This window comes from Centroberyx affinis, unplaced genomic scaffold (assembly GCF_046629955.1).
Source record: "Centroberyx affinis isolate AG114_WGS23_722 - 3 ecotype Tasmania unplaced genomic scaffold, CSIRO-AGI_Caff_v1 ptg001934l_1, whole genome shotgun sequence".
NCBI lineage: Eukaryota > Metazoa > Chordata > Actinopteri > Beryciformes > Berycidae > Centroberyx > Centroberyx affinis.
The window spans coordinates 369515-383644 of record NW_027280295.1 but is presented as its reverse complement, the minus strand read 5'-3'; the positions used below and the strand labels follow the sequence as shown (position 1 = coordinate 383644).

The 14130-nt window shown below is 48.4% G+C and overlaps 1 protein-coding gene across 1 annotated transcript in view; it reads left to right on the top strand.

The window, feature by feature from the left end:
- The first annotated feature begins 558 nt into the window (after positions 1 to 558).
- Positions 559 to 14130, top strand: part of LOC139653634 (BAH and coiled-coil domain-containing protein 1) — a 35949-nt gene continuing 22377 nt past the window's right edge. The window contains exons 1-8 of the mRNA XM_071530533.1: positions 559 to 610; positions 1273 to 1455; positions 8412 to 8537; positions 8755 to 10700; positions 10776 to 11160; positions 12338 to 12452; positions 12564 to 12763; positions 13433 to 13609. Of these exons, the coding sequence (XP_071386634.1) occupies positions 559 to 610; positions 1273 to 1455; positions 8412 to 8537; positions 8755 to 10700; positions 10776 to 11160; positions 12338 to 12452; positions 12564 to 12763; positions 13433 to 13609 (3184 nt within the window). The remainder of the gene's footprint in view (positions 611 to 1272; positions 1456 to 8411; positions 8538 to 8754; positions 10701 to 10775; positions 11161 to 12337; positions 12453 to 12563; positions 12764 to 13432; positions 13610 to 14130) is intronic.

Below are 14130 nucleotides of genomic sequence, written 5' to 3'. Positions count from 1 at the left end.
TTGGGGGAAATGAATGTGCAAAGAGCCGGGCGCCCGGGCCCCTCGCTCAAGTGCACCGGCGGGCGCGTAATGGGAATGCAATTTAAGCAGTGGTTAATCAGTGTGTTTTCTCTGGCTTGCCCAGCAATGCATAATAGACAATCAGCCCCCAGTCACACAGGCGTTGCTGCGAATGGTCAATTACTCATCATAGTCTTGTTAAACACACAGTTCAGCCAGCCAGGGACAGATTGCCCTGCTGGTGCCATCATTATGGTAAAGAACAAAGCAAAGCAACGCTATGTGTCTGAAAGAGAGGGACATAGGGAAAGAGGTACGAGAGAGAGAGAGAGAGAGAGAGAGAGAGAGAGAGAGAGAGAGAGAGAGAGAGAAGAGAGAGACAATGAGGGTTAGGAAGAGGCATGCACTTAGTGTATTTCTGCTCGTGGGAGAGGAGAGGAGAGGAGAGAGGAGAGAGGAGAGGAGAGGAGAGGAGAGGAGAGGAGAGGGCCATTGTGACAAAGCAGTGGGGGGGGGGTGTTGAAGGGAGTGGAGAGAAAAAAGGAGTAAAACGCCAAGATGGAACCAAAGGAGAGAGGAACAGTATGGGATTGTCAGAGGGACTTTGAGAGTCAGGCAGAGAGAAAGGAAGAACGAGAGGGAGAGGAAAAAGAGAGAGGGTGAAATGGAGCAGAGCAATAAGAGAGATTGAGGGCATGAAAGTGAGAGATGGAGAGCATAAGATAATGGAGGGAGGGAGAGAAATTGAGAAAGGGACATCGGGGAATAGGAGCAAGAGTGTGTGAGAGCGAGAGGGAGAGAGCCTGAGAAAGTGTGTACTCAGCTGTGAGATGAGACCTCTGTCTGCCCATGGGGAGAGGTGGTGTGAGGAGAGAGAGAGAGAGAGCGAAGGGGGAGGACTCTCAGCTGTCTACGGGCTGCTGTGAGGGGGAGGAGGAGACTCTCACTCTCTCTCTCTCTCTCTCTCTCTCTCTCTCTCTCTCTCTCTCTCTCTCTCTCTCTCACACACACACACACGTTCTCCCCAGGGCAGTGATCAAATCTGCCTGGCTTAAAGATTCCACCTCAAGGCCAATGGGTTCTATCCTTTTACATCTACATCTAGGTCTGATACAGTTTCTGGTCCCCACTCTGTTATAGCATATAGACACACATGGTCGGTGTTACTCACTCTGAACTGTGAGGCTGGGAACAGAAGAGGCTCCCGTACGCACGATCCTCTAAATCTAACCATGTTTTCTCTCTCTTCTCTTTCTCTCTGTGTGATCGCAGGCAGTGGATTGATGGGTAACTCTTCCGCCTCCTTCATGGGAACCTTTCTGGCCAGCAGTCTGGGTTCTCCCCCCTCCCACCCGTCTCACCCCTCCCGGCCGCCCTCCTCGCCCTCCTCACCCTCCTTCCGCGGCGGACCCCACTCCAGCGCCTCGCAGATCTGGTTCCCCCACTCGCATGAAGGTACCTCAAGTCACGCAAAAAAAAACATACACACACACACACACACACACCCGCCCACAACCTCACCCCCTCATCTGACCGCACCATCTGAATATGGAGATATTCATGTCTTGGATTGGGGCAGTATTGGTGACGGAGCTTAGCAGGGTGTATTGTTACTCTGACATTGTGTATTTTTGGCCCGTGTTAGGTTTCCACTAAAGGACGGCTTGTAATCGTCTAGCAAGACCCTTTTATTTGTGCACAGAAATAGGCGCGGGCCCAGTGTGTTTGGGATGGAGCGCCGTGCCATGGTTTTTGGATGGGGACGCAGGGTCAAAAGTTCAGCCAAGGAATCTTGCGGTATTCAATTCACGTCAGCAAGAATGTCACTCAGGCTCTCGGAAGCAGCCCGCGCGAATGCGGGCCAGTAAAAAGTTGCAGTGATTGCAGAGCTTTCAGCTGGTGTCTCCAGTATGGCTTTAATGGGGTGGTTCCCACCCACCCAGCACTTAGTGTTACAAAACCCCGGCTGCACACACATGCAGTCGTGAAACACGCATCCATACACACACTCACACATACAGGGCAGCACCTCGTATTTCTGCTATGACACAGCTTGGAAGTCAGACAAGGATAAAGTAGAGAGATTAATCTGCCTGGGTATTTTGGGAATTCAAATGCTAAGGATTGCAGATACATGTAAAACCTATCCACCGCCACCTCTGATACCCACATGGCCATACTTAACACATGGTTTGCTTTCCTGTGACCTCATTTCTGCTTCTTTTACATTTGCATTTTCATAATCTGTTGCTAATTACATGATGTGATGACCGCCTAATGCCATCAAGTCACCACAACCTTTGAAGTTAACAGGCTCTTGTTACTTCAGCCTTCTTGTTTTTTTTTTTTAATAAGAATAGCCCAGCTGTTAGTTCATGGGGGGACGCCAGTGGGGAGTGTGTGTTTGTTATTTGTGGTCACTGATCAGCGGCGCTCCAGTTGCGTGATGTGTGGCTGGGGCTGATTGGGTGCAGTGCAGCTGGGATGCTGTCTGTTGTTGAGTGTGTGTTCAGCCATGGGAGCCCTCTCCCCCTCCTCCCTCACATGTCCTGACCACCAGGGACTGAGTCAGTGGAGAGAATAGGTGAAACTCCCTAGACTTGTTCAAATAAACACGGAGAGTCAAGAAGAACGGGCTTGAATGAGATATTAGCTCTAGCATCAGTGAATCTTCAATTAGATAGATTTTCCCACAAAACACATCTTGTAAGAATCAATGTTTCTTTTACCTTGTAGTGAGGGTTTCATTGTCAAAGGTTTTCTTCTTGTGGAAAAGTAGAATAATATTAATAAGAGTGATGATGATAATGCCAAGCCTAATAAAAGTAATGGAGGTGATTATGACTGGGATTATTACTCAGTTGGCAATGGAGGCCATTATCTCTATTGCAGTTTAATTGCATATAACGCACTAAGAGCATGATTGAATCCAGACTGTTCATCAACCACATTCAGCTGTTCCCTCCTCAAGATAATTGCATATTGTCTTTTTCCTGTTTTGCATAAAAAGCAAGTCATCAAAATGAGCGGCACAATTACCCAGGCTCTCGCCTCCTCTCTCCGGGTGTCGGCAGAACCCCACCAGCAGCAGAGTAGGCACTGGTGTGTGTGTGTGTGTGTGTGTGTGTAGTAGGTTTACAGTGTGTCACTTGTAACCTTAAAGATATTCCATGGATTTTTTGCGAGTGTGTATTTTGTATGTCTGCTTGCATGTGAACCTAAGCGTACCAGCTCAAATTTGTATTCAAAGATTTTCGTATGATCCTCATGTCTCCTGCATAGACCTGTCTTGGTGCCGAATCTCTTTGTCTTCTCGTTCTTCTGACACATTTCCCAGAGAATAAAGGGATGAAACCTACCATGTATTGGGCGATACATAACAATGCTCTCATTAGTCACTTGCTAACCACAGTCGCTTGATGTGGATAAACACCTTCCGAGTTGACAGTGAGTGTGTATGCGAGACTGAGAGTAGCACCTCATCACAAATGGAGCAGGCTGAATCACAAGGGCGTTCAGCAGAGAATGTATTTATTTATTTATTTTTTTAATTCAACCTTTATTTAACCAGGCAAGTCAATTATGAACAAATACTTTTTTTCTTTACAATGACAGCCTGGAAAGAGGCAAAGGGGAATTGTGCAAAAGGGGAGGAAAAAAGAAGAAGTACACAATAAAGTAATAGTAATAATAATAATAATAATAACAGTAATAATAATAATAATAATGTTAATAATAATAATAATAATAACTAATAACAGTGTCTTTGCAGAAGGCAACAGAAAACACAATAAAAACAGTAATGCAACTAAATGCCACTAAAATCAATCAATCACAATTAAAACGTGCCAAAAACATACATGTCCTGACTGTACTGTCAGTGTAGTCGTTTTGCTGAGAAAAAGTTGTATGTGTGCCTGTGAGTCCAACTCGTTCCAGTCACTGGGAGCAGTGAACTGGAATGAGGAGCGGCCAAGGGAACTCTGAGGACATTTAGCTGGACGTGACGAGCAGACCTACGCCCTGATTTACTAAAGCTTCTCATGGATCCATGACACAATGACACAATCCCTGATTGGTCAAGCAAATTGGCTTGCACCCATCACAAGTCTTAGTGCTGATGTTGTAAAGGTTTTTGTACCCACTAAAGGTTTTACTAAATCTGGATCCTAGTGTTATGGGAAGCTGATGAGACTTGTGACATATATGTCAGAGTTGTAAATAAGTGTGAGCCAGTGGATTTTGAGCGAGTATATAGAGAGGGCCAGTTAACTGATGCACACAGATCACAGTGGTGTGTTCAATAGGGAACATGGGGGACAAACCAATAGCTGAATGGTACATCAAGCCGTTCAAGAGCAACCTTGCCTGCAAAACTAGAAATAACATCACCATAATCTGACATTGGTAATATGTTATTTTGGATAAAAGGTAAGCTTGGCAGAGAGAGTGAAGGAGGAACAGTTACAGTACAGAAAGTCAAGTCTTGCTTTGGCTTTTGCCTGAAGATTTTGTATGTGTTGGGAGGAGGAGAGGATACTGTCTAACCAAATGCTGAGAGAGACTGTCTCCAGAACTAAATCATTAGTGGTGGCGATGGTGCCAGAGGGTATCACGGATTAGAAGAAGAGGTTTTTGTTTTGGATTCTCACAAGGCAAACCACGTATGTGCTCTGCCGGGCAGCTGTGTTTGGATTTATTGCGAGTACAGTAATGGTTACCGTGTGTGCCACACGTGGGATTGTCTGTTGTTCATTTGCCGAGGGGAGAAGTGGGCTGTTCATTGTCACACAGAGAGAGAGAGAGAGAGAGAGAGAGAGATGTGGTGGTGTTGTTTGGGTGTGGGTGCAAGAGAAGAGAGAAAGGGAAAAAACAGGGAGAGGTGGTGGTGTACTGACTGTTTCAATAAATTGCAATGCTTTTTCATAACACCTGGTAAAATGGATTATGCCCATTGAGCTTTTGAAAGACTTTTTTTCATGTTTAGAGCTGCTGGAATGAACCCCATTGAATGCACTGAGTGGAAAAAATAAAAAAGAGAAAATAGACAAAAAAAAAAAAAATGGGAGCTCCTCATAGGCCTAGGGCCAGCTGGCCACAGTCCAAATGACTTCTTGCGTTATGCCAAAAACAATGACAGCCTCATATCTCTGTCCACACACATACACACACTTTGCCTGCACACACACACAAATGCCAGCACACACCTTTCTAATCCACTTCTGTTTGATACGCTTTTCCAAGCCTATCTTCAGTAGTCCATCTTTCCTTCTGTGTGCAGTTGCTCGCTTTTCCTTTTGTGGGATTTAAGCTGCATCCCCCACCTATCCTCTCTCTCATACCCGTCGCTTTCATTCTCTCTCTCTCTCTCTCTCTCTCTCTCTCTTTTGTGCCAGCCTGCATCCCTTCCTTTCAATTAGTCAAACCTGAAGCGATCCACCACTGCACTGCCCCTCCTCCGCCAAACATCTCTTGTCTCCTCTCCTCTTCTCCTCCCTTTCTGTGTCTTGATGGTTCTGTCACTTTTTCTCAATTAGCGGACCTGACAGGCAGCTCAGCCTGCTCCTCCTCTCCTCTTGGTCGTCCTCTGACATGCTCTCTCTCCATCCCTCTCTCTCTCTCTCTCTCTCTCTCTCTCTCTCTCGCGCGCGCGCGCTCGCTCTGAAATCTCACAGCCATTTCCCCAGAGGCAATATACAATTAGGCATTTATGTTATTTTGCCTTTCAGTAAAAGTGAAGAAAGTAAGGCCCCCTTCAGTAATTGTATGGGCTACTGTCTGCAGAGCAGGTGTAACGGGAGCAGATAGGGATGGAGAGAGAGAGAGGGAGAGAGGACGGTTCCGTGCCGGCGAGGAAGCGACACACTCGGTCGCCTGCCTCTAATTCAGCAGCCTTAATTCTCCTCTGCCTGTAGGTGCTGTTCTATATCCAACCCCCTTCTTTGTCCTCCCTGTCGGCCTGCTTCTCTCAACCCACCACACTGTGAGAAATGCCTTCAGAACTTCTGGAAATCCCTCCCTGGGATGCAGCTCTGTTTGTTCTGCCTCTCGCCCCTGCTCCGCCTGTGGAAAGGAGGGCATGCGCTGTGAACTCCCTTCCGTCATTCACTTGCCGGTGCTGAGCTGTTTGTGTGTGTGAGTGTGTGTGTGGAGAGAGAGAAAGACAGAGAGAGAGAGAGAGGGAGAGAGGGGCTGCTGTGGCGTCAGCAGACTGCACTAAGACCCTGCTCACGTCGCCTGCAGCAGCAGCAGCAGCAGAAGCAGCAGCTTCCCTTGTCCTGGCCAGATTAATGGCTGAATGGGCTCTGCCGTGCCCAGCGGTCCCCCTCTTGCCGCCCCAATGGAGGGCATGCTGAAACCGAGCGGGCTGGCATTATCGGGCACAGCCAGACCACGCTGTGAAAGGGGATTACGCCGTCAATCGTCACGCTCACAAACAACATGCTGCCGCAGAAAAAAAGCCCCTCTCCCAGCTAGGATAAAGACTGCCAAACAGCTCTCTCCTTTCCTCCCTCCCAAAATCAGAGAAAAATGTCTTGTTTAAACAAAGGATTCCCCCCCTCCCTCTGTAGATGAATTGGCATAAATGTGCGTGCTTATTAATCATGACAGCCAAGACAGTGACAGAGACAAAAGGGGAGAGAGAGTGAAAAGAGAGAGGTAGAAAATAGGTGAAAGAGGAAAGAGAGAGAGAGAGAAAGTGAGGGTATGTAATTATCACCCCCTTGCCCTCCTCAGAAAGCAGCACCTCCTGTGTTATTGGAGGGCTGTTTGCCCTCTCTGTGCATTTCATTAATTAAGATGGGAGGATGCGGAGGCCTCTCTGAGACGAGGTCATTAAGCCCACCACAACACTCCTCCCTCCCCAGAGCCGACACACAGCACAGGCCCCATTGTTCCACCGGCAGAAAGTGAGACATTCAACACTCGGAGCTGCTGTAAAAAACCCACGGCACTGCGCACACCGGGCCAAATGAACTGCATCTGCACTTTCTGGGATCAGGCCGCACACTTGCCAACACAAATACGTCTGTCTTTCATTTAGCTTGTAGAGCCATGTTTTCCTCTCTCGCGCACTCCTTTCCTCCCTCCGCCCTCCTTCATCTGTCTGTGGGTCTGTGTTTGAATGTGAGGCTGCAGGGTGAGACAGGTGCATGCAGGCAGGCATGGAGAGAAGTGAACCACCTGGGCTTCTCAAGATGACTTAGAGGCCACAGAGATGTGTGTATGTGATGCTGGTGGTCAGTTACACTCTCCGTCTCTCTTTATCCCAATCACACGGATGAATGACAATGCACCAACACACAAAATACCTTTACATCTCTATCTGTTTTCTCTCTTTCTCTCCCTGCCACTCTTTCTGTCCTTCCTTCCTTCTTTCTCCTCTATACGCTGCCATTGGTGCACTCGTGGTAATGATGTGTATAGGGTATCATTATCTTTTCCTTGTTTATTTCTGGAGCCTGTGGGTGGCAGGGAGGAGATGGGGAGGGCCCAGGTTTAACCATAATGTTTTGTTTCAGTATAGCATTACATAATATGCTCAGTAGAGCATTTTCCGTACAGTGATATACTGTACCTTCAGTAAAGAATTTCATAATACACCCAGAATTCCCTATTTTTCCAGCTTACTTTATTATTACCATCTCTTCTGACGGTGTGGAATAAATTAGTTATAGATAATTAAATTCACACTGCTTTATATACATTTTATGGTTACCAAATTGCTGTGTAAAAGTGTGTTGTCATAGCAATGCTGTTTTCTTTGTCCAAATGCTGTGCTGGTCTTTCATCTCTATCCATGTTTTCTCTCTCCTCCACCTTCAAAGTCCTTTGTGTTTTTCAAATGTCCCACTGCAGAATGAGTTGTGCGTTTGGTTGTGGTGTAAATGTCCTCCAGATGGGCTTGTTGTAATAGGCCCAGGTGCGCTGGCTTAAAGGCCCCACATCCAATCGACCTTTCACCCCCGGTGTAGGTCAGCGAAGGGCACCAGCCCAGCTCTCCAGTCAATGTAAACACGAGCCTCAAATCCTGCCTTATCACTCCATTCAGATGGAGAGGAGCGCTACAGCCAGCGCTGACAGAGGGAGAGACACGGACAGATAAAGAAAGAGCCATATGTTTGGAGGACACATTTCATACATTACAGCGATTCCCAAGACTGAGCTTGTCTTCTATTGTTTGCATTCTAAACCCAAGCAGGAACGGCAAACATGACAAGCAGAGCCAGTAGTTATTTGCGTACGAACACCACCAGCTGCATTGGACCTGAAGGATTATATCGGGTTGGTCTGGATAAATGCAACTCGCTGGTTACTCTCCTGACTTATCAATTATATTTCTCTGTCTCTCTCTCTCTCTCTCTCTGTCTCTCTCTCTACTATCTATCTGTCTATCCATCCTATCTCAGCAGCTCCAGGGTATCCTCGATTCTCAGGGAGTCTGGCCCACACCTTCCTTCCCATGAGCCACTTGGATCACCATGCCAACAGCGGAGTTCTCTACGGGCAGCACCGTTTCTATGACACTCAAAAAGGTGAGGCACAAGATGATTAAAATTTAATCAGACAGAAATAAGACATTTAAATCCAATTTATACAACCAAGTATGCAGTAATTTGATTTGGAATATTTGATATGAGGATGCCTATAGGGATACTATCATGAGAGCTAAATAATCTAATTCTGTCATTGCCTTTTCCTTTCTTGACTAATGCATTCGTCTTTATTGGCCTGTCTTCCTTCATCTCACAGAGAACTTCTATCTTCGAAGCCTCCCGTCCCAGCCTCCTCTCATCTCAGCCAATCACAGTCTGCCACCGATGTCCAGGGCAGGTCCAGGACACACTCAGGGGTCCTGCAGCAGAGACAGAGACCTGGGGGGAGGGTCAGGTCTACATAAGGGTCTGAAGGAGGGGTCTGTGGAGAGGGGAGTGGTACCCACCAAGGACAAGGAGAGGTCCAGCAGCAAACAGGAGGCCAAGGAAAGGCAGCAGCAGCAGCACCACAGCCACCAGCCACCCCAGCCCACGCACCACCACCATTCCCACCCCCATCAGCAACACCCTCACTACCCACAGCACCCGCTGCCCTTAGAGGAGGTCAACAGTAGGGCGCTGGAGAGGCACAAGACGTCCCTCACCATGGAGTACAGCAAGGAGCACCCCCAGACCATGGGCAAGCCCCTCAGCGCCTGTCTGCACAATGGCAAGATGCAAAATGGAGACGCAGGAACTGGAGCAGGGGCGAAGGCCTCCATGTCCAGCTGTGGGGAGGGCACCGCCCGTGGGGCTATGGGGGGTGGGGGGAGCAGCCAGGCCAGACATATGGGGTCCAGCGGCAGCAGTCGCTGCACCAAAGAGGGGGTGAGTGGGGAGATGAGGATCAGCGAACAGCCCTCAGACTGTCTGGAAAGGGGTCAGGCGCCGCTCCACCACTCCCTGTCCTACTCTGTACCCCCACCCTTGCACATGGGCTCTGCTGCTGGAGGGGCCCACCCCCATCCCCACCCTCACGCTCACCCCCACACCCACCCTCATCCAGGGGGCTTCCACTGCCTCCAGCTCCACCCCAGCCATCCACACCACCCACATCACTCCCACCACGCACATCACCACCCGGACTTCTTCTGCCCGCCCCCTCCCGCTCCTCTAGCCAACCCCTCCTCGCATGAGAGGGGGCCAGCCAATGCGGGGCGCGAGCCTAAAGTCACAGGGCCTACATTTGTGCCATCTGTGGGACACCTGGGGGACAAGTCCAGTGGGCCCTTCCAGCTTGGCAACCCTGACTGTCAGGGGGTGGGTGGTGGAGGTGGAGGGGGCAATGCCAAGGACAAGGTCATGGAAAAGAATGGAGGTGGTGGGCACCATAGTAATTGGCACAGAAAACAACAACAACAACAACAGCAACAACAGCAACAACAACAACAACAACCCCAGCAACAGCAGCACCCGTACAGAAAGGCAGAGAAAGCTCCAGATTGGATGCAGTCGCACCACCACCACCTCCAGCCCTCACAGCTTCCCCCACCTCCCCAACAACAACAGCCTCCACATCCCCAACAGCAGCACCAGGTCGTGCGTTCCCGCAGTGCCGAGTGCATCAACAGCGGTGTGGACACAGATGTGTTCAGGGCCTCGCTACCCCAGGGGCCCAAGGCTGGACACTCTGTCCCCCACTCTGTCAACACTTCTCCCTACAGAGACTGTTCACATCCAGGGCCCCCACCCAACTCCTCCCCTCTTGGGGGTAAAGGTATGGCTCAACATGGTGGAGCTGGAGCAGGCCCTGGCCCTGGGGCGGGGGGTAGCTGCTCCTTACAGAGAGATGGTCAAAAGGTAGCCAGGATCCGCCACCAGCAGCATGGCCGGCCTGGCCCAGATGCCCCTTCTCCAGCTGAGCTGAACCAGGGGAACAGTCAGGAGCTGAAGAGGAAGATGGACATGTCTCCTTATGGGTACAGCAGCAACAGTGGGCAGCACCACCACCAGCAGCCCTCAGTGCCACCCTGGGCCATGAGGCCTCCCCACCACATGCCACAGCCTGAGGAGGAGCAGAGGAAGTCCTACATGGAGTTAGGGAGCACTAGCCGGCAGCACCCCCAGCAGCAGCAACAGCAGCCAGGCATGGGCCTGCCTCCTCCCCAGCCTCCCTCTGCACCTCCTCTCAGCCAGCAACAACAGCAGCAGCAGCAGCAGCAGCAGCAGCAGCAGCAACAGCAGCAGCAGCAGCAGCAGCAGCAGCAGCAGCAGCAGCAGCAGCAGCAGCAGCAACCTGAGCCCCAGGGCCCAACACAGGGGGAGAGCAGTGCCATGAAAAGCCTGCTGAAGTACAGCAACCAACAGCAGCCCCTGCTCCTCTCCCAGAAGAGCCCCTTTGGGGGGCTGGGCAGCCTCAAATCAGGCCCTGCTGGGGGAAGCTGTGCCCTGCAGGGCAGCAAACAGACTCTACCTACCAGGAAGGGCCCATCCAATGACAGTGAGCGCCCTGATTGCAGTGGGCGGAGCCGGGATATGGGGGAGGCAGGTCATGGAGAAAGCGAGGTGCGACAGCCGCCAGTGGGAATTGCAGTGGCTGTTGCCAGACAAAGGGAGCCTCCTTGTCGTTCAGCAGACAGTCACCCCAGCAGCCGGCAGGGCAGGGTGCACCCCTCTGTGAAAGGTAAGCGCTCCGGGTCACTGCTTCAATAAACAGAGGTGCAGGGAAGTGAGAGCAGCTTGTTTATCTATGACCTGTGGATGACCTGGCTGTGAAAAAATAAACCTGAGACAAGCAAAGCCTAAAGTTGAAAAAGCATGATTTGAGAAAAAGTAAAATACTGGTGAATATACAGTTTTTTTTGCTAATTTCTATCATTTTTCCATTACTTCAGGCCAACATAGATTTTTGTTCAGTACATTGAATATCTTGTTATCTATGTAATTCTCATTGGCTTTTACTGCTCACTATGAATTGCTCTGAAGTAACCCATTGACACATTAACCCCAAGCCATAACAATTCAATGTGAAGAGAGCGGTGTCCATATTATTTAGCTTTCTTGCTCCTTTCAGGCAATAACCAATAACTGTTCCCAGAAAGGCAATATTTGAGTAAACGGAAAAGCATAGTTTCATTTTGAATTAATACTTGCAAACAGAGCAATTTGCTCCACACCTCACATTACCTTATCAATATTGCTGAGCTTGGCTCAAAGTGCTTGTTGTTTCTGTATTTGGTGTTGGCTAATGACAATATCAGTAAGTCTCCTTTCTATTAAACAGACCCTACCACAAATAATACAAATCAAAGCTAGGCAATATTTTAAACAAGGCAATAATCACTTCATCTCCTATGAATGATGCAGTCCCCCTCACGACCAATCAGTAACAAATATGTCACCTCGTTTTGACCTGTGATTGCCTCACCCAGCGACTGCCAATTGGTGTAATTTTAAAAATGCTGGAGCGCATCTTTCCTCTAAGTTTCTTCACAATCTGATTAGCAGTATCTGAGAAATCACACGGGACAGAGATGGACAGACGAATGAAAGAATCCTTAGTCCTTCCCCCAATTTCATCTTGGGGGACAAAAATATGTAAAATAGAGGTATGACGAGGGAAATGAAAAAAACAATCGGGGAAAAGAAGAGAAACGTATATGAGAGTATGGTCTAGACTGGGTTTTAGAAAGGTATAAAAAACATAGCTAGAAAGAAGGCAGCACTAAGCACTGTCAGTGTTCCAGGAGGGTCTCTTGTGAGCCGGGTTAGGTAGTGTTTAGAGAGATGGTGAGAGACTGGGGAATATGCGCTCACCGGGGAACAGAAAGCTAATGGTTAAGCTAATGTTTGTCTCCCAGGACCACCCCGCTCCATGTATCCCTCAGATCCTGCCACTGAGGAGGAGAGGAAGAGGATGAGTGGAGAACAGATAGGTCTGACTTGCTTGGACAGAGACAGAGAGGCATACATCAGGTGAGTGACTGCAAAGCTACTCTGTATCCGAATCCATAATCTGTATAGTTATCAGTCTTTATTTGTCATCATTCAAATGTCCTTATCTTTGTCTTATTTTCCCCACACTAGGGATAATAAGGAACGAGTGGAGTTTGCAAGGATCCACCCCTCCAACAGTTGTCACGGTGACCTCACCTCTCATCTCATGGTCCCAGGCGGGACTTCCCTTCAATCTGGCCAATTAGGAGATCCCTCTGCACATTCTGCTCACCATCACTGGATGCCAAGAACTGGAAGCCCCTCCCTCTGGATGACAGGACACTCCTATGGTGAGGGAATATGAATACTTTTGGAAATTAGGAAGCTGAAATTTTGCTATTGCATCACAGCTGTGTAACTCCATTTAATTTAGTGACAGTAGTATGTTACAGTATGCAACAGAAGGTAGTACAGTCCTGTTTCTTTCAGCTGAGGCATATATCAAAAATCAAGGTGTTTTTATCCTCAGCCGACTTGGAGAAGGTCAGTCGTGCTTTTATATAATCTCACTTCAGACTGTTGTAACTCCCTTAATGCCTGCTGCAGTCAAAACTCAATCTCTCATCTTCGAGCTTGTACAAAATTCAGCAGCCAGGATTTTACAGAGATCACATCACCCCAATTTTAGCATCTTTTCGCTAGTTGCCAGTCAGTTTTAGAATTTATTTCATTTCTTCACTGATTAATTTTAAAGCTCAGCAAGGTTTGACCCCTATATTGACATAAGACTAATTTGTTCAGACTTGCTTCTATGTAATGATTTATCTTAAACTGTCTCTTATTGTTTTTATTTGTTCCTATCATTTTTAATTCGTGTCTTCTAGCTGCACTTTGTAAACTGTTTTTAGATAAGCGCTATAAAAATACATTATAGCCTACTATTTATTGTTAATATTATTATTACTATTACAGTGTAACAGTTTTACGTTGAATATGACAGGTACGTAATTTAAACTGAGCTCACTTCTGTATTGCAGGGATTGGTCATACGGCCCTGCACCAGAACCTGCCCCCAGGTTTCTCTGCAGCCATGCCAGGCCCTCTACAGCCAGTCCTGCCCCTGCCCCAGGACCCCTCCGCCCAGCTGGTGGTCCTGCCCACGGAGCCCCCGGCCCATCCTGCTACCCATCACCTGGGTATGCCAAAACCTCCTTTATTCCTCAAGTGAAATTGGAATTTATTTCTGTAGACAACACAAACCCCAAGAAATAGGGCTAAAGTTTGTGCATTTGTGTGTATGTGTGTCTTGTTCATTCCTTAAATGACATGCATTCATATTCTGCCACACATAAATCCATACATGCGGATTCACAAAATTCATATTCGACTGATTCACCTCCTACTGCTAGTTATTAATGCTGTGATTTCAGTGTTCAGACATTGTGGAGCCAACATTAAAATAACTCTGTTGGTGATCATGGTGGTACCAGCTGATGAGCTTCCCTTTGATGAGCTCGTTCTCTCCCTTTGCTGTACACATGCACACAACCACACACACACACACACACACACACACACACACACACTCACACACACTCACACACACACACACACACACACACACACAGACAGACAATCCTGCACACCACCTGCTCCGCCCCGCAGGAATGGAACTCTCAATGGGTCAGGGTGCTCATCCAAAGCCATATGCACACAC